General features: G+C 44.4%; 1 protein-coding gene across 2 annotated transcripts in view; it reads right to left on the reverse strand.

Moving 5' to 3' along the window:
* The window catches only part of FGD5 (FYVE, RhoGEF and PH domain containing 5), a 133,669-nt gene that overhangs the window by 36,830 nt on the left and 75,428 nt on the right, over positions 1-21,411 (reverse strand). For both annotated transcript variants that reach the window (XM_085863842.1, XM_085863841.1), the window contains exons 17-18: positions 15,225-15,327; positions 9,380-9,520 (exon numbers count right to left, since the gene is read on the reverse strand). In XM_085863842.1, the coding sequence (XP_085719968.1) occupies positions 9,380-9,520; positions 15,225-15,327 (244 nt within the window). The remainder of the gene's footprint in view (positions 1-9,379; positions 9,521-15,224; positions 15,328-21,411) is intronic.

Raw genomic sequence — 21,411 nt, forward strand, 5'->3', positions numbered from 1 at the left:
GAAGGTCAAGGTCAAAGGTCAAGGTCACTTTGGCGCAAATCAGGGGAATCGACAAAACCCTTATTTTTTGAGTAATTTTGATCGGATCGTCTTCAAACTTCATGGTCTGGCGCTCAGCTGATTAATTTTTGGTGGCGATTGGCCTTGACCTTCATGGTTAGCGCCTGAGGTCAAACATATTTGACCCCAAGGTCAAATTTTCAAGTTTTAGGAACCATATCGTGTAGTACCTCAAATTGAACACCTCGATGAGTGCTTTCTAGATATGTCAAGCTTGAGACATGATGACGTCATTTGGTGACGTTATGAGGCAAAAGCATATTTTTTCATGGTTACTCTGTAAAACGATTCTCATCGGAATCTCTCGTAGGCAGATATTCCTCAAGGAGTCGCTCCTGGTGGATAGCAGCTCTGTTCACCTCAGTGTGACCTTAAAGAAGTCACACGTGGTCACCTTTTGGCAAGATACGGGTCACCCTGCGGGAGGATACATATGGTCGAGGAGGAAGGTGGGCGATCGTGGTTAACGGACATGGTGCAAGAGAGGAACGGTTGGTATATTCGCTCGTGAGAAGAAGCTACACGGCGGTTTCTGAGCCCTGGCATTGAATATCACCGCCCAAATTGCCTCCTGTACGTTTCCCGCCCACAGAGCGGCTTGGCGCCATTTTCGGGTGCGGTTTCCCGTGCAGTGACTATGCGGTTTCGATGATGCCAGGTCCAAAATGTATCATCTCTGGACGAAGCTCAGTGCCAGAATAAAGGAGGGATTTTTCTTTTGTTTTAACTTTTCCCCTTGCCCGTTTTTGTAACTGTGTGTGGAGGGAGGATCCTCGACTTTAGGCTGTAAATTACCTTATGTTTCATTACCTCATGCTTTGATTTATTTTAATTATTACGCTTTGATTCATTCCTCTTATGAATATTTGATTTATGTTCATTCAGCCCTTGTTTATTAAGATTGCTTGTGTCTGTTTATTCGTTGTGGAGTTGAGTATAAACCCTTGTCCTCCAACCTGGTGAACACGTCTAGTACGCGCTTCGCCACCTCCTGTTCCGTGCACGCCATAATCTCCTGGAAGCTCGGCTGTTCGCCTCCAAGGGAAATCATTCGGCTATCTGTCCAGGTTGGTCTTAACCACCTGGACACGACAACTGGTGTCATTTAGAGTTGGATTTTTGAATCCATTGAGCCCCCCACCATGACAAAGGCTCTCAGGAGTGTGGGATTCGAAACCTGATCAACAATGTTGATCAGGAGCGGGATATTTACTAACCAGTAGTTGTCTACGACATCAGGTGTTGGGGCAGGATTTTTGAGCCCCCCCTCCCCCACCATGATAATTGGCATCAGGGTGGGATTTTTTAAAAATTCATCAGGACCACAACATTTGGTGTCATGGTGAGCTAAGGTTTCAAAATAAATAAATAAATAAAGGAATTGGGAATCTAAATTTTTAAACAATCGCCTCTCTACCCTTAAGGGAGAGGTGGTTGTAGGATCAAGGTACAAATTGTATTGTTAATTCGTGTCAGGAGAAAAGAATGCTTGGAAATTTAAGGGAAATATATATATATATATATATATATATATATATATTTCTTTGTTTTCTGAGGAGATTGAACGCATGTGGGAAATGGCAGATGTGCACGAGATGGCGATGACCATGCTAGATAGTGACCATGAAGGAAGCGAGCCAGGGGTAGAGTTGTTCAAGGACGATAGAATAGAAGCTTCCCCCGTCCCAAATGTCAGTCCCCGCCCCCTCCTTTCCACAGTGGCGGAGAATGAGATGCAGGGAGTGGATTTGGTGACTCCACAGGTCATGTTAAAACAACTAATGTAACAAAGGAATAAACAAACAAGTGAATTGAAGGAACAAATGAATAAACAAAGTGAACAAATGAGTGAATTGAAGGGACAAATTAATGGAATGAAGAGTAACATGAAGGGAATAACTGATCAAATGAACAAAATTAATATGCGAATAACACAAGAACTGGGGGCACAAATTGATGGAATAGAGGAAAGCATGAAATGCCAAGTAGAGGACAGAGTGGAAAATTTTGAGACAAAATTGGTGGCTCAATTTGGGAGCATAGAAAAAAACATTGCAGCAGGATTTGAGCTAAAATGGGAAGAAATGATAGGAACTAGCCAGGAGGCGCCGATGGTTCGCAGGCATTATTGAACAATGCCATGATAGGTACAATTGAGTTAGTGGAAGCTTTTGAGGAAGCCCTACCATAAAACCCTATCTCTTGTCAAAATTGACCAAATCAAATCGGATTTTTTTATATGTTGTACTTATGGATATTACACACAGCTTCGAGGAAATGAAATTGAAAAGAAAAAAATAGAGAAAAAAAATAAAAATAAAATAAATTAAAAGTTCAAGTGGGCGTGGCTCCGCCCACAAGGGGCGTGGGATGCCCCTCATACAAAAAGACACAACTAGACGATGATATCTAGCTTCTGTCCAAGTTTCATCAAGATCGCATCAAACGTCACGGAGCTATGCTCTGGAGAGAGTCATAGACAGACAGACAGACAAACACACAGACACAACGAAAATAGTGGTCACTGCTGGCACCCACGAACCAAAAGAAGAGGGTCAAATCCAGGCTGTCGGAAGGGGAGAAAAGTTGAAAGAAGAAATTGGGTCAACAAATCAAAGAATTGGCAAAGTAATTGAGGACTTGGAGGGCCATCGTGCTTGTGTGGATGCCAGAATGCAACAGCAGGTAGAGGAATTGGGATTTTGTAAGCGCCAGGCTGGTGGTTTGCCTGAGGAGGTGCAAAAGTTGGAAACTTGCGTAACAGAACAAGAGTGGGTGTAAGTTGCCTAAGGCCTGTGGGAGCCACAATTGACTGGGGAAAGGATGGATGAGATGTTACAGGAGCGGCTGAACACTTGGGACAATGCCATCAAAGGAGAGGTGATAGAACCAAAAGTTTCTGTTATGCTCAATGGTGATGTTGATGGTTCTGTTGAGACCGTGCTTGGGCTGACTAACTCATACAAAGCGAATGGTGAAGTTAAACTGGACTTGCTGCACTTTGGCATTGGTGATGTTACTGAAGAGGGTCGAGCAGATTTGGCAGAGCCAATATTTGAACCATTTGCAGAACATGTCGAGGAGAGCGGCAGTGACGTTGACATGCCAAGTACCAAGCAAGTGGCTGTTCTTGAAACGATCGAAAGCAAGCTTGCTGATGTAAACTCTGGAGAGAGAATTGCCAATTTGAAAAAAGTGCAAGGCGACTTAATAGTCACAGATGGACCTCAAGAGGAAGAGCATGATGCTTGTCAAATGGACAAGTGGGAAAGTGATGTTTTTGAGGGGAGTTTGCAGAACCAATCCCAAAGTTCAGATCCTGATGAGTAGTTGTGAATGCCAATTACTCACTGTTTATGAATCTTGTGGAAGTGATGCCAAGGCAGAAGGTTATGATGAGACTGGTGCTTCTCACGATTGTAATGCAGATGGTACAGCTGTAGTTGAGAATGGATCTACAGAAATGCTTGTTTATGATTGTACAGCAGGGAGTCAGGTCAGGTCAGGTCAAGTATGGGAGCATGCACCAGAGCAGTGCGTCGCTGCATCCACTTTCTGCCGGTACTCCAGGGGCCTCCATCTGGCTATCCCCCAGGCAGATGCCTGGCCAATCCCCATCTCCTTGAGATGCTAATCAACCTTCTGCAACCATGAGGCACGTGGTCGGCCCATTGGCCTCCTCCACTCATGAGGCTCCCTCACTGCGAGAATCTGGTGAGCAGGATCAGCATCAGGAAAGCGAGCCACATGTCCATACAGCCGCAGCAGATGCTCATGGAATATGCAGGTAACAAATCTTATTTGAGTCTCTCTCAGCAACCACTCGTTGGACAGAAAGTCCATATATATATATATATATATATATATATATATATATATATATATATATATATATATATATATATATATATATATATATATATATATATATATTGTTCTTCTTTCGGCTGCTCCCGTTAGGGGTCGCCACAGCAGATCATCCGTTATGATCCGCATACTGATTTGGCACAGGTTTTACGCCGGATGCCCTTCCTGACGCAACCCTGGTCGCCTCTTACGACACAGGGATAAGGATTGGGTTTCGCCATGATACTGGGCTGCCCTACACCCTCTCATAGCGCAGCCCAGCGCAGAGCTCCCATACTCAAGCGATCCTCCAACCCAAGCCTCCGAGTAGCCGGATTACAGGCGCACGCCACTAAAACTGGTTATATAAATATATGTATATATACAGTACACACATATATATATATATACATATTTGTGTAGAAATACACATATATGTGTAGAAATACACGTGTGTGTGTGTGTGTGTGTGTGTGTGTGTGTGTGTGTGTGTATAATATATATATATATATATATATATATATATATATATATATATATATATATATATATATATATATATATATATATATATCTTCTTCTTCCTCTTTCGGCTGCTCCCGTTAGGGGTCGCCACAGCGGATCATCCGTATGATCCGCATCGTGATTTGGCACATGTTTTACGCCGGATGCCCTTCCTGACGCAACCCTGGTTGCCTCTTACGACACAGGGATATAGTACACCTATTTTAACCGGGGTATACACCGGCCCAGTATACTGGTACTCATTTCGCCGACCTCGGAAGGATGACAGGCTGAGTCAACCCCCTGGTGTATTAATTCAGTGGCCCAACGGGGCTTGAACTCAGGACCTCTTGGATCCCAAGCCGCTGCCCTAACCACTGCGCCAACACCAGGCTTTTATATATATATATATATATATATATATATATATATATATATATATATATATATATATATATATATATATATACATATATATACACACATGTATATATGGTTGCGTGTGTTGGGATAAGAAAATTTAACCAGTCTAATTTAGTCCTCTGCACAAATGAAGACCTATGTTAAATTATGTTGAGGGGTGTTTGATATACATTCCTAAAATGAAGATTGATAACAGTTAGCAGCTATGGGATTTGAACCCCCACCGGCCAGTGGAAAACTACTCGACACGAAAACAGGCAGCTCATGACAGAACGTAAGTCGGCAGCGTGTAACTCATCACTTCGCCTAAGTCGGCAGCGTCAAAAAGTCCCGAATTTATCTCATGTTAAATCCCTTTGAATAAAGGGTCATCCCTCTGTAAGTCGTCATCTCTAAGTCGTCACTTCGTCTAAGTCGTCAGATGTTGTCCGTTCCCGCGTAATGGAAACTCAAGTAAATTACCACTCCTAACTCGTCACATGGAACTGCTGCCTCGTGAGCAGCCCGATTTCATGGAATTGTGATACGCTCTCATTGGTTTACACCACCAGTGATAGGCTATTTATAACTGCGTACACACGTTGATCGCACTGCAGGCAGGACAATGGCGACTAAGCTTAAGCTTACAACTAAAACCTACCAAGAAAAATACGACATTATCCAGTTTTGCAAGGCAAACCCAATGATGAAGAAAACAGCCATAGCTGAGAAGTTGGACATCAAACGGCAGACATTGAACGATATCTTGAAGAATAAGGGCAAGATATTTGGACAAGTGAAGAAGATCGCGAGGCCGGTGGTAAGTGTGAAACGCGTGAAATGTGTGTCCTTTGAAGATGTTGATGACGCACTCATCATCTGGTTTTGGCAAATGTCGGCTCAGCCAAATATTCGGTTTCGGCCGATTCGGCCAAATATTCGGCCGATACTGTCTTTCGTTGGAGGATTGCCCAGACAACATCATGGAATACAATGACCAGTTTGAGTCCTTTCTCATGCACCAGATGCCCAAGAGTTTGAGGCAGTCAAACATAACGGATTACTTCACAAAGGAGTGAAGGATTGATCGAGCTTAGTGCTGAAGTCCGATCATGGTTTTATATTGGCTTGTTTTGTACATTACCGCACTCACTTACACATAGGCATTGAGTGGTAATCATCACCACGATGACTGTGTGTCATGTAATTTGTCACCATACCATCACCGATGGTATACGAGTTGTCTTACAGTTGTTCATTATCTTGACTTTTGATAAACTGATTCATGAATTCCATCTTTGCTTGATCACTTTCCAACTCACCAATGAACCCCCACCTATGCCCCGAGGATTGCGTTTTCCTTTTGATACAACAGCCGGCTCTCACACATACGTGTCCAGGCCACGCGCGACTTCATCCTTCACCCTACAGTCATCATGAATGTTCGCATACGCGTAAGCCGTCACATTTCTAAGTCGTCACTTTTTTCTCGGTCCCAATGGTGACGACTTACGCCTAGTCTACTGTATATCACAAAAATACAGTGCCTTCAGAAAGTATTCACACCCCTTGACATTTTCACATTGTGTTGTGTTACAGCCTGAATTTAAAATGGATTCATTTGAGATTTTTTGTCACCGATCTACACATAATACCCCATAATGTGGCTGAGAAAACATGTTTTTGGAAATTCTTACAAATTAATTGAAAATGAAATAAATAATATCTAATTTGGATAAGTATTCAGCCACCTGAGTCAGTACTTTGTTGAAGCGCCTTTGCCAGTGATTGTCGTTTTGAGTTTTCTTGGGTATGTCTGTATCAGCTTTGCACATCTGGATTTGGGGATTTTCTCCCATTTTTCCTTGCAGATTTGCTCAAGCTCTGTGAAGTTAGATGGGGAGTGTCAGTGAACAGCAAGCTTCAAGTCTTTCCACAGATTCTCAATGGGATTCAAGTCTGGGCTTTGGCTGGGCCACTCAAGGATTTTCACATTCTTGTTCTGAAACCTTTCCCATGTTGCTTTGGCTGTTTGCTTGGGGTAATTTTCCTGTTGGAACGTAAATCTTCACTACAGTCTAATGTCTTTTGCACTCTGAAGCAGGTTCTCCTCAAGGATTTGCCTGTATTTGGCTCCTTTCATTGTTCCCTCTATCCTTACAAATTTCCCAGTCCCTGCCCCTGAAAAGCATCCCCAAAGCATGATGATGCCTCCACCATACTTCACAGTCGGGATGGTATTAGATGGGTGATGAGATGTGCTCGGTTTCAGCCAGACGTAGCGCTTTGCGTTCAGGCCAAATAGTTTAATTTTCGTTTCATCAGCTTTCGTTTCGTTTCCTTTTGCCTTATGCTATCAGTCTTTCACTTGCCTTTTTCAAACTCCAGGCATGCTGTCATGTGCCTTTTTCTCAGGAATATCTTCTGTCTGGCCACTCTCTCATCAAGCCTAAATTTATGAAGTGCTGCAGAGATTATGTCCTTCCGGCAAATTCTCCCATCTCAGTCAAGGAACTCTTTAGTTCTGTCAGCGTGGTCAATGAGTTCTTCGTCACCTCCATGACCAAGGTCCTTCTTGCCCGGTTGTTCAGTTTGGTCAGACGGCCACCTCTAGGAAGAGTCTGAGATGTTCCATCGTGTTTCCATGTCCTAATGATGAAGCTCACTGTACTCTTGGGAACTTTCAACACTCTAAAAAAATATTTTATCCCCTTCCCCAGATCTATGCCTCCTCACAATTATATATCAGAGTTCTAGGGACAGTTCCCTTGGATGTCATGGTGGAGTTTTTACTCTGACATGCTGTGTCAACTGTGGGACCTTACATAAAAAATGGTTCTTTCTAAATAATGTCCAATCAATTTAATTGGCTTGAGGTGGACTCCAATCAAGTTGTCGAGACATCTCAAGGATGATCAAAGGAAATCTGATGCACATGAGCTCAATTTGGAGTGTCATTGCAAAGGGGTTGAATACTCATTGATGACATTTCAGCTTTTCATTTTTAATTAATTTCTAACAAATTCTCAAAAAAAAAAATATTCCACTTTGATATTATGGGGTATTTTCTGTAGATCAGTGACAAAAAAAATCTCAAATAAATCAATTTTAAATTCAGGCTTGTAACACAACAAAATGTGAAAAAGTCAAGGGGTGTCAATACTTTCAGAAGGCACTGTATTTTTCCATGTTTTCTCGAATTTTGGGTCATGTCTATTTCATGTCTATTTTAAGTAATCGGCCTCACATCACCTAATGGATAGAAGGTCCATTACCCTCAACCCCAATGCCAACATCCACACCAACACAACTTGAATACAGAGTTCAAGCGGTTTAATTGGAAGAGGGCTAATGGAAAATAGAGGAAGGTGACATTGTTTAAGAGCTTCAAGAGCCCCTAAGGTATACTTATGAGCCCTTAAAGCCCTTAAGGTGCCCTTCTCTTGTAGCTCAGCCTCAATTCCATGTCATTGTGTTCGGCATATTTAGAGGTTGATCAAATGCAGTGAATTACTTAACAAATACTTGATGTTGAAGGAGTACTTTTAATGCAATAAATTGGTTGTTCATGTTCCAAAATTGTATGAATGTTTGAAAATGAGCTATCCATTTATTACATACGCACAGAGAAAGAGTTGGGGGATGGCGTTGTTGAGAAAATTAAAATAGAGAGAAGGGAAGACGATAGGAGACAGAAAGGAGGGCTGTTAGAGGACAAAGGGACTCTGGAAAGAGTGGGGAGAGAAAAGAAAAGAGATTGGGGGGATATCGGTGTAAGGAAAGTAATGGAAAGGAGTGTGGAACAGACAGGAGGTTGGAGGGAAGGGGTGGAAGGGAAAGGGTGAGGGGAGAGGGGGGGAAGGGGAAGGGTGGGGGAGGGGTGGGGGGGTGTTTGAAATTCATATTAGTTTCGTTACAATAATAAATTGGCCTGAAAAATAAAAGCGACTTAAGGGAGCACATTTTTTGGATTACAATCTAAATGAGAATCTTTGGGATGAACTTCAATGATACTCTCTTCATTGTCATCCTCTGTCAACTCCCCTAGTCCATTTCTTTGAAATTCAACGACTAAATACAGTGACTGAGATTTCTCAATTCACCTTCCTGCAAAGTATGACGACAATGGTCTTCGTATTGTAATTGTATGTGATTTATGGCAAACTGTGGCCGAGTAACAGTGTAAATTGTAGAAATATAAATAATATACGAGTTCCTCTCCAAAGAACTATGAAGCAGGAGGAGGACATTCAGCCCATCAAAGCCAATGCTAGTATTGCCAACTTATGGTTGCTTGTCCATGCTCTATCCTTTTAAATGCCGAGCGTCAAGCAAGGAAGCAGCATGTACCATTTTAAAGTCCTTGTCTGCTAAAATAAATAAATAAAATAAATAACATTTGTTATTCTTGCTAATCTTATTCCCCAGTTTTGAACCGTATTTCCTCACTCTGATGTCCATTGTCCAAATGTTCCCATTCATCCTGTTGTCGGTTCGTTGATCTTTTACCCTCTGTTATTGCATAAGCCTCAACGTTTGTATAAAAAGGCCACTGGTTTCCACTTACCTTTCCACAGGAATGACAACAGTAAGGATGAGAAGCGAGGGAGAACTCAGTCTGACAAAGCGTGCACCGAGAAGACGGTGCTTCAGTTGGAGACTGCACACCTGTTGCACCCCTGTCATTCTCCACCTCTCGGAGTGAGGGCTAGGGAGGTCCAGGTGGAAGAATACAGTTAACATTTTCATTTAATTGGAATGGGTCACATCTTTCTTTTTTAATGACATTATAAATGTACAAGTCAAATGGACAAGTGGACAGTGGACAAGTCCAAATGGGACTTGTACGGGAGTTGGACGACCCCGCCCCCACAATGTCTCCACTGTCTTGTGTGCATGCTACATGTGCAGTTGACAAGTCGTTGGTTCCAGTGGCTTCAAGGCCTGTCGACCTTGCATGTGAAGCCTGGGTTCGGCGAATTGTGCAGAGGAAACCACTAAAAGGTTCAACGGGCAGAAAGGCGATCCCAGAAGAGTGTTGTGGAGCACAAATAGGGCAGAGTGAGATACGAAAGACACTTATGACCATCCACTGCAACCTGACCTGTCCCCAGCCGTCTCGACTATGTCTTGCTGTTGGATCCTGAGAGACCAGGACGAGAGAGTGCAGCCGACGATCTGCGCAACTCCCCCTCACTTAAATCCAAGTGACGCGCAAGTCATGACTTCAACCCCCATACTGTGGAACCTCAAGTCCTTTGGCAATGGGAGAGAGGCGAAGCAGCAGGTGTGGATACACTGGAAACTGTAGTCACGAACCTGCACACAGGCGGCCCAGGGCATAGGGTCGCTCTCTACTGGACCGAAGCTGCAGTGGAGTTCGGCAACCCCCCCGGGTGTTTGATCAGTCCTCTCTAGGATTCGCTCTGCTCACCGCCATGGAGGAAGGGGCTAGAAAAGGTGCCTTAAACATAGTCTGCTTCACTTCACCCTGGCCAGCACACCGTGGCTGGCAGGGATCCCAATCAGCGGTCGAAACAACAAGAAAAACAAGTTGAAGATGCTCAACCTCGGCACGTGGAACGTGCAAACCCTGCTGGATAACACCAAAGCAGATAGACCAGAAAGAAGAACTGCACTAGTCGCCAAAGAACTAGCTCGCTATAACATGGCCATAGCAGCACTTGGTGAAACACTCCTTGCAGATAAGGGACAGCTCTTAGAACTTGGTGGTGGGTACACCTTTTGGAGTGTATGCAGCAGCGCTGAACGGCGAGTGGCAGGCGTTGGATTCACCATCAGATGTCACCTCGCCCGAAAACTTGCCAAGCTTCCAGAGGGCATCAATGATCGCCTGATGACACTTCAACTCCCACTTGGAAACAAGAAGAGTGCAACGTTGATCAGTGCATATGCCCCAACAATGACCAACCCGGATATCAAAGATAAGTTATATGAAGAACTTGATGCCCTCATTGCAGTAGTCCCACAGTCAGAGAAGCTTATTGTCCTCGGGGAATTCAACGCCAGAGTGGGGACAGATCACCAGATTTGGGAAGGGATCATTGGAAGATATGGCACTGGCAAGTGCAACAGCAACGGCGTTCTACTCCTGAAGATGTGTGCCTCACATAACCAAGTCATCACCAACACACTCTTCCGCCTCCCCACCCATACAAAGACATCTTGGATGCACCCACGCTCTAGGCAATGGCATCTGATTGATTATGTCATCACCAGGAAGAGGGACAGGCAGGACGTGAGAGTAACAAAGGCCATGTGTGGTGCCGACTGCTGGACTGACCTTCACCTCATCGTGTCCAAACTTAAGCTTCGCATTCTGCCCATGAGAAGACCCCAAGGTCAGAAGACTGCAAAGAGGCTCAACATCTCCAAGCTGAAGAGCAGAAAAGTTGCAGAAGAAATCTCTAGAGACCTTGATGGCAAGCTAGTGGACACACCCCATGATGACCAGGACAGCCTTGAAGAACAGTGGGTGGCTTTCAGAGATGCAGTCTACTCCATCGCCCTCGAACACCTCGGGCCAGCATCCCGCAGAAACCAGGACTGGTTTGACGAGAACGATGAAGAGATACAGGCACTGCTATCAGAGAAACACCAACTGTTCGGAGCACACCAGAACGACCCCACGTCACAAGCGAAGAAAGATGTCTTTGCCAGCACAAGACAAAAAGTACAGAAGAAACTCCGTGAGATGCAGGACACATGGTATAGTAAGAAGGCTGATAAAATCCAGGGCTACGCAGACAGTCATGACACCAAGCGTTTCTACGACGCATTGAAGGCTGTGTATGGACCCCAGTCCTCTGGCTATTCTCCCCTCCTCAGTGCAGATGGAACCCAGTTGCTGACAGAGAAAAAGCAGATTCTGGAGAGATGGGCTGAACACTTCAATCAGGTCCTCAATCGCCCTGCTGATATCAATGATGAGGCCATCACTCACCTACCTCAGATGGAGATCAACCAGGACCTTGACAACCTCCCGACAGAAAAATAAGTCACAAAGGCCATCAAGCAACTTTCCTGCGGCAAAGCACCAGGATCAGTTGAAATTCCTGCTGAAGTGTACAAAGCAGGAGGCCCTGTCATGGTGCAGAAGCTGACTGAACTCTTCCAGTCCATGTGGAATAAAAGGAAGGTCCCACAACAGCTAAAAGATGCCAGCATAGTCCACATCTACAAGAGGAAAGGCAACCGCCGGTCTTGTGACAATCATCGAGGCATCTCCCTCCTGCCCATATCTGGGAAGATCTTAGCTCGCATCCTGCTCAACCGTCGCAATCAACACCTTGAGCAGGGTCTCCTTCCAGAAAGCCAGTGCGGTTTCCATGCTGGACGTGGAACTGTCGACATATTTGCTGCACACCAACTCCAGGAAAAATGCCAAGAGCAGCACAGCGACCTGTTCGTGACTTTTGTTGATCTCACAAAGGCCTTCGACACTGTCAGCAGAGATGGCTTGTGGAAGATAATGCAGAAGTTTGGCTGTCCAAGCAAGTTCATCACGATTGTCCGTCAGTTCCATGACAGCATGATGGTGAAAGTGCTTGATGATGGAGACGAGTCGCAAGCCTTTCCAGTGACAAACGGTGTGAAGCAAGGTTGTGTTCTTGCCCCTACACTCTTCAGCATGGTCTTTTTTGCCATGCTGACTGATGCCTTCCATGACTGCCAGGATGGAATACACATCAGGTACAGGACTGACAGCAGGCTGTTCAACCTCAGGTGCTTGCAAGCTGTTAAAAAGGTGAAGGAGACCATAATCAGAGATCTCTTGTTTGCTGATGACTGTGCTCTCAATGCCTGCACAGAGCAGAAGATGCAGGATGAAATGGACTGCTTCTCACAGGCCTGTGACAAATTTGGTCTCTCCATTAGCACCAAAAAGACTGAAGTTATATACCAGCCCATGCCTGGAAAGCCCTACCAGGAAACACACATCACGGTGAATGGGGCAGAATGTACAGGCTGTCGACAGCTTTACCTATCTGGGCAGTGCACTCTCACGAGTGGTGAACATTGACGCTGAGGTTAATAACAGGATTGCCAAGGCCAGCATTGCCTTTGGGCGACTCCGTGAGAATGTTTGGGAACAGAGAGGACTCAGCCTTACCACCAAGCTGAAGGTCTATCGTGCAGTGGTACTCACCACTCTTCTCTATCCCAGTGAGACATGGACTGTCTACAGCAGACACGCCAAACAGCTCAACCACTTTCACCTGAGCTGCTTACGCAGACTCCTTTTCATCAAGTGGCAGGACAAAAGTCCCGACACAGAGGTCTTGGAACGGGCCGGAATCCCCAGTGTCCACACCCTTCTACGGAAAGCCCAAGCCAGATGGGCAGGTCATGTCGTTAGAATGCCCAACAGTCGACTGCCAAAACAGCTTCTGTATGGAGAACTGTGTCAGGGTAAGCGCTCAGTAGGGGGACAGAAGAAACGGTTTAAGGACGTCTCAAAGTGTCCTTCAAAGACTTGGACATCAACCTCAGCACTTGGGAATCTCTTGCTCTGGACCGTCCAACCTGGCATAGTAAGCTCACCACAGGAGCCCGTGCAGCAGAGAACAGACGTACTGCAGAGGCCCAGAAGAAACGCACCACGCACAAGGCCTGGGCTACCTCCACTTCCACTGCAGCACCCATCTCCCATCCATTTATGTCCTACGTGTGGGCGTGCCTTCTGGGCCCGGATTGGCCTCACCAGTCACTTCCGGACCCACAGTCACCAATCTTCCAAATTAAAGTGAAGTCATTGTCATCTTCGAACCCAAAGGACGAACAACAACATATATGTACAAATTGTAAACATTTCAATGTGAAAATAAAGACTCAGAGAAAAGCTGGATGAGAAGAGGCTATAGGTTAGCATAATGACAATACAATACAATGGTGATGGGTAAAGATGAGACATTTATAAAACATCTCAAGGAGTACCCCATTAGTCTGCAGGTTATTTTCATTGGTGAATTCAAGTGTACAGCATGGTCCATATGTCTTGTTACAGTGTGGTGGTAAAGAAAAAAAATGTTGTGCAATTCAAAATGAGGACATAATCCATAAAAGGTTCATATTAAACACCTTGCACTTTTAGTTAGATATTTAAGACTTGCATAGACCACATCATACTCAAATAGTACACCGTGTGCATTAATAATCCACCAATAGTAAGTGGAAGCAATCTTGCCTTGTTTGCATATAACATTTGTTCAGTATTGTGTGTACTGTACATATCCAGATCCAAATTCAAATACAAGTTACATGACAACCAATCATGCTACACATTATTTGAAGTTGCCAAAACATTATATTGGCGAGATAGGAGAATGAATGTGGAGAGGTGACAACGAATGGCAGAGAGAAAATAAGGTGTTAGAGCTGTTCGTCTAACACCTTATTCAGGGTTTTAAAGTGTCTTTACCCACACGTTTTCTGCTTTTTGACCTTTGTTTTCATTTTGGCTGAATCAAGCTAAAAATATACCAAAGAGGGAATCTGGATATGGTGCCAGCACACAATGGCCTACTCTTCAAAAACTATCATGGAACAAAAATAAAAAAGGGTTGGCTTGTTTAGTATCTTATACTTGCTCCTGATTGGTGGGGGAGGAGAGGAGTTGCCGGTGAGTTAATCATTACGCCATTGGACTAAAAGTCGTGTTTTTGACTTTTTAAATTATTCAGAAGAAAAGTTGTTGATTCCACCTAGTATTTAATACACATATTCCTGTATTTCCACTGCTTGACCAGTTCCACTGTCCTATTTCAATATTGTTGCCTGAGAATCATCGTCGACATCCATTACAGGTGAAAAAAGCAGTGGCAATACGAAGTATCACAGGATTTAAATATTGCATTAAAAAAAAAAAAAACAATCTTACACCGCGACTTCATTGGCTGAGATACGATTTTTAACTTTCACAACTAACTTAATATTCCAGCAGTTGCCATTTCACCATTTTGTTGAAGGAACCGAAGGTGCACAAAGTTGGTGCAAATCTGAATCAAATGATTATGGCTGATTCAGTTTGCCACGGTCATGCATGGCTGTTGAATTGATGCTGTGCCGGGAGCATGGAATGAGTCAAGAAGCATCAGCTCTCTTGTTCAATCCCACACTGTGAAGAATTAGCTTCCATGTGGTATTATATAATTTGAAAATGCAAGCCATTTATGACCCGGCCTTCAAATGACTGTGTGATTCCTTTTGGTTGACCTGTTGGGTATTTCCACAAGTGACGCTGGGATTGCAAGTTCAAATCTCACCCGAGATTCAACGTCGATTTATCCATTGCCTAAATATGCCTCGTAAATCATGCAAAGGTGCACTCATTTACTTTTCCTACGTGTACTACTGTGGATAATTTTAAGAAAGATTATACATTGGATTACCTCGGTAAAAGATGGAGGAGAGAGGAATGTTGCACGCTTCTGAGCATCATCCTCCACAGCTCGCTTTATGGCATGTATCCATTCATCGCGTTCTTGGGGAGAGCTGCACACGGAAGCACATCTACCTTCAATGGCAAGCACAACATGGCGTTAAATGAATCTTAAGTGGTTTTCAATTAATTTCAATAAAGTGATGATGATGATGCCATGTAATTGGCCAAAGATGAAATTGGATGCAAAATAAACAAAAATGGCACAAGGTTTTGGAAGGAACTTTGAACGAATGACACTAGAATGAAACCTTTAATATCAAAAGTTTAGCTATCACTGTTTCAACCAATCACAGGCAAATTCTCTGTGTATCTGGTTAGTTAGTGTCGGTGGGATTTAAGTTTGACTATTAGTGGTTTTTTAGCAGAGTTGTGAGTGATGGTTTATGTTCACATGGGCGGTTATCTCGCACTATAAGCCTCGTTCATAAATAAATCTACTGTGCGGTATATCCATGAAAGTGAGCAAAAGTCCATGCAAGTGTTGCCGCAAGTGCTCCCCAAAGTGTTTGTCACGCACTGTTAATGATGGTGCCCGAGCATAAAGTGATGGACAAAAGTGAATCTCGTACAAAAAGGTTGAGAAAAGTGATGACCTTGTGCAAAAATAAATAAATAAATAAATAAGCTGCAGAACTATTTAAAAAATAAACACAAAGACAGATTAAAAGGGAAACTATTTAAGAGATGAATATGGGAGGATTGGTGGGGGCTTGAGACACATTACAGAAGGGAGGGGGCACGTTTTATCTGCTTCAACGCAGCAAGAGACTTCATCATAAAGGCAATTTATATTTATTTTACATGTTTATTATAATTGTGATATGTTTATTTTTGGCTGCCACCCACTTACCTCTATATTTTCTCCAAGCCCAGGAACCAAACCACCTTTTACCCATCGGCCCTTGGTTTTAACTTTGTGTTTTTTGGATAACACAGAACATTTCAGGAACATAACCCCCATGATATTTAAGGGATGACATATTTTGAACGAGCAGGGTTACCCAGTTACCCGGGGATAGTGAGAAGTGGGAGAAGCAGGCGGATCAGGGGCGGGAGAACCGATGGGGTGGGGGTGGGAGGGGAAACTGTGTCAAGTGCAGGAGAGCCAGAACACCAGTGGGTAAAGGTGTCTCAAGGGAACACCAGTGGGTAAAGGGGTCTTTCGTGTCATTGATGTCTTAAGGGTCTTACAGGTCATTGGGGTGTAACGGGTCTTTGAGGTCTTAAAGGGTCTTTGGAGCGTTACAGTTCTTAAGGGTCTTTGAGGTCATCCAGCTCTAAGGGGTCTTAAGGGTCTTTAAAAGACTTAAGGGTCTTTAATGGGTCTTTGAGGTCTTCAAGAGTCTTAGGGATCTTAACTGTCTTTGGGGGTATTCGGGGTTTTAAAGTGTCTTAATTGTGTTCGGGGAATTAAATGGTCTTTAGGGTCTCGTAGGTCTTCGGAGTCTTATCTCCCAAGTATGTAGAAAATCTTATCTCAAGCATGTATTCTAATCTTTCAAGCATGTAAAAAGGTCTTATGGTTCTTTATGGTCTCTTAAGGCTGAGGTTGTGCATGAAAATACACTTTGGACAACCCCTGGGTCAGACTTGGGCTTTGTGCCAAATTTGGTGGTAGTTGGTCCAGCGGTCTTGCAAAAAACGTGAACAGAAAGACAGACATCTGATGAATCTTATTTATTAGATTATTATTTGGAAGTACATGATGTTTGGCCTGCTTGACATCCCCATCCGAGTGCTTAACTGATGAAACTGAGATCTCAGCTTTACATCCCATATCCTATGTTTATTTCCCAATTGCTGACCAATCTCTTCATGTAAAAGTACTCCATGAGCTTTAGACGAGCTAATTTTTCCTAGCTAATAAAGCTAACAAATTTTTCATACTGATCTGATAAATGGTTTGACATGAAATTATAACGTCATAAGGAAGCCACGTATGAAATCATTAAAACAAAAATCACCCTTGTTTCCCATGGGGAGTACTTCACATGTGCCAAGTTTCAATTTTTTTCCATGGAGCGGTTTCAGAGATACAGAGGTCCAAAGTTTTTCCTTTTTTCCAACATGGCTGCCACAACTATGACATCATAGGTCACATAGTATCACAAAAACATTCTGCATGAGTAGTCGCATCGATGGTGAAAATTTGTTCAAATTTGTATGGTGAAAAAAAAAACAATACTTTGATCATCCGTTTTGATCCGCTTTGATCAGACGCCTGACACACGATGTCCTCCATATCAAATCTAATTCAGAATGGGTGGCCGGGCATGTCTTTGGAGTTTCGCGTTGATCGGATAAGGCTTTTTGTCCAATGTGGCTGCGAGACCATGTGACCTATGATGTTATAGTTATCAAAAATTATTCAGCATATCGAGCCGATCATTTTTATGGAGTTTCACTTCGATCTCTAAAGCGGTTCTGGAGAGGAAGAAATTTTCCTTTTTGTAAAAAAAAAAAACAATATGGCTGCAAAACCACATGACGGATGACGTCATAATTTTTTTTTGTGTTCACATCTTTCCCAAGGTGAACCTCAAAAATTTTCATGCTGATGGGATGCGGCGTTCCACATGTCGAATTTTCACCAGGATGCCACTTCACCAGTGACGTCATGGTTGACACCACTTATACCCCTCGTGGAGGTCTTCACAGGTCAGGTATGGGAGCATGTGCCAGAACAGCGTGTCGCTGCATCCACTTTCCGCCGGTACTCCAGGGGCCTCCGTCTGGCCATCCCCCAGGCAGATGCCAGGCCCATCCCCATCTCCTTGAGATGATGGTCAACCTGCTGCAACCACGAGGCATGTGGTCGGGCCACTGGCCTCCTCCACTCATGAGACTCCCTCGCTGAGAGAATCTGGTGAGCAGGATCAGTGTCAGGAAAACGAGCCACATGTCCATACAGCCGCAACTGACGCTTACGGACTATGCAGGTAACAAATCTCATCCAAGTCTCTCTCAGCAACCGCTCGTTGGACACAAAATCCGACCACCAGCGATAGCCAAGGATTCTCCGAAGAGACCTGGTACCAAAGGAATTAAGTCTCCGTCTCAGATCCTTGGTCAGAGTCCAAGTCTCGCATCCATAGAGCAAGACTGGAAGTACCAAGGACCTGAAGACTCGGACTTTCGTCCTCCCGCACAGGTACCGGCAGCGCCACTCCCCATGATCCAGTGAATCCATGACTCCCCAGGCCCGACCCAGACATCTATTGACCTCTGATTCACAGCCAGCAGAGACATGAATATCACTGCCAAGGTAAATGAATCTCTCCACGACCTCAACATCCTCACCACAAACAGGCACAGACAGGACAGCAGCATCCAAGATGTCACCGAAAGCCTGGATCTTAGTTTTGACCCAAGAAACCTGTAATCCCAGCGGCTCCGACTCCTCTTTCAGCACCTCGAGGGCCCCCAAAAGGATGTCTAAAGTCTCCGCAAAGATGAATGCATCATCTTCAAAATCAAGGTCCGAGATCTTGACATTCCCAAACGATGCACCGCAGCTTGATCTCTCCGATATCCTCCCTAAAATCCAGTCCATACAAGTGCTGAAAAGTGTGGGGGCCAGTACACACCCCTGACAAACTCCAGTAACAACTGGAAATAAGTCAGAGATGGTACCACCACACTTCACAGCACTCTCAGTACCAGAGTAGAGTTCAGACATCAGATCGATGAGTTTTGGTGGCACCCCACGAAGACCAAGAATCCTCCAGAGGACATCCCGATTCACTGAATCAAACGCTTTACAGAGATCAACATAGGCTGCAAGCAGCCCCTGCCGAAACTCTCGTCTGCGTTTGGTGAGGACACGAAGGGCAAGGATACCGTCAATCGTTGACCTCTTTGGTGTGAAGCCTGACTGCTCTGGACGCTGGTGCTCAAGCAGATGGTGGCGAACCCTATCAAGAATTATCCGAGCAAAGACCTTGCCCGGCACCGAGAGCAGCGTCACCCCTCGGTGGTTGTTGCAGTCTTGGCGATCACCCTTCCCTTTCCAGAGAGGGTCAACAAGGCCCCTCTTCCAGTCTGTAGGGATGATGCCTGTGTTCCAGGCAGAGCACAAAACTGCATGCAACGAAACGAGTGCACCATTTCCCCCAGCCTTGAGAAGTTCCGCATGGATGCCACAGATCCCTGGAGCTTTGCCCCGTTTCAACTGGTTCACCGCAGCCTGTGTTTCCACAAGCGAAGGTGGACCACAGTTGATTCGAGGGTCAGCAACAGGGATTGTAACACCCTTGACGTCCAACTCGACAGCTGGGGGATCAGCCTGGTACAACCGCTCAAAGTAACCGGCCCAGCGGGCCTTCACTTCAGACTCCTCTGTCAAGAGCCTACCACTCTCTGCTTGAACTGCAGTGCTCTGAGGGATGGGCTTGGATGAACGCAATGCGCGAATTCCCCTGTAAGCGGGACGAGAATCACCTGTCCACAGGTGATGCTCTACCCCCTCACAGATTCCTCGCACATAGGCCTCATTGTCCACCCTCAGTGCACACAGTTTTATGCCTCAGCTCCCTGAACAGCTCAGCTCTGCCATTCAGCCTGGCCCTGTGACTCTGGTCAATGGTATCTAGTGTCCCTTGAGAGACAAAATTCTTCTTTGCCCTGCGGTGAGCTCCAAGACATCCACCGGCAACATCAAGGACGGTGGTCTTGAAGGCACTCCACAACTCTTCAGGACCCCCCAAAGCACCCAGACCCCCCAAGTGTCCACTCAGCCTGTTCGCAAACTCCTCAGCTGAATGGCATTCAATCAAGTAAAGTCAAGTAAAGTCTTCACAGTGAGCCATATTTCATTTTTTTTTCCAGTGAGCGGTTCCAGAGAAGATGTCCAAAGTTTTTCTGGTGTCCCAACATGGCTGCCACCCCATGTTACCTATGCCGTCATAATTATCATTAAAAAAAATCTACATGAGTAGTCGTGACTATGGTTAAAAATTTTTGTCAATCGGACAAGTCGTTGCTGAGAAAACACGTTTCGGTAAATCGTCGAGCAAAAAAAAGGCCCAAAATGGGACAAAGAATAATAACAAAAAATAATCTGAAAAGAAACAATAGGGTACCACAGCCTGTAAGCAATGGCGGATCCGGAGGTGGGTCACCGGGTGCACATGAAACCCCCTCCCCTCCACCCTTACAATTATGTCACATGATCATCATGTGAGATATTACTGGACATTCGGCAATCGCATGTCTTTTGTTTTCACTCAGCAATTAATCCGAGCCACGATACATTTCGCCGCTGGTTCTGTATTAATCCCTGCAACTCAGTGTTTAGTTATGGCTCCGAAGAGAAAGTCAACATTTTCGGGATTGTGTCCTACAGTAAAGTGCAGTACAATCATGAACTCTTTCACCAAGTAATTCAAAGTTTCAGTGGCTACATCATCCATAATTCTAATTAATGATCTGATTATCGCAATGGCGAGTTTAGGTTTAGTGCTCGGGGATATTTTGCCTCATTTTGTGCTTGTCCGTTCGATATTTTCATTGATTTGTTTTGGAAACATTTTATGTATTTACATTGTCGTTGTAAAGATCCGTCACAAAGATTCCAAAATCTTCAGCTTTTCTTTAGAATCAGTTCGTGACAGGCCCGAGGCCTTTTCGTCTAGTAGCTCGATATTCCCAAATTTTCCTGTGGACAATGTAAATTTATGGTCGGACACTGCTAGCTCTGGATAGATTAACCGGTTTTTCCTCGACTATTACATTGACTTGAATAAGTCTTGGTGGTATATTTCAAAACAATAAGAACATCTTAACCGTATGTGAGCCCCCCTAAAAAAAATTCTGGATCCGCCCCTGGTAAGGCTATTGGTGCCCTGATAATAATAAACAGAAGAAAAACAATAGGTTACCCAGCCTTATAGGCTTGGTACCCTAAAAATAAAGAAAAACAAAATGAAGAAATTAAGGTACAGAGGTAACAGGAGGGATGATCATGGAAGGCATGCAGACTTACAGCCTGCATTCCTTAGTCACTGGAGTGAGGAAGATGATAACTAAGGAATGCAGGCTGAGAGTCTCAAGATGTTGCAAGCAAAACGAAAACTCAATGATCCATCAAATTCAACAGGAAGGGTCAAATATGTGTACTACAGTGAAAAGTTATT

Source organism: Eptatretus burgeri, chromosome 18 (genome assembly GCF_056783735.1).
Source record: "Eptatretus burgeri isolate ZD-2024b chromosome 18, Ebu_testis_v1, whole genome shotgun sequence".
NCBI lineage: Eukaryota > Metazoa > Chordata > Myxini > Myxiniformes > Myxinidae > Eptatretus > Eptatretus burgeri.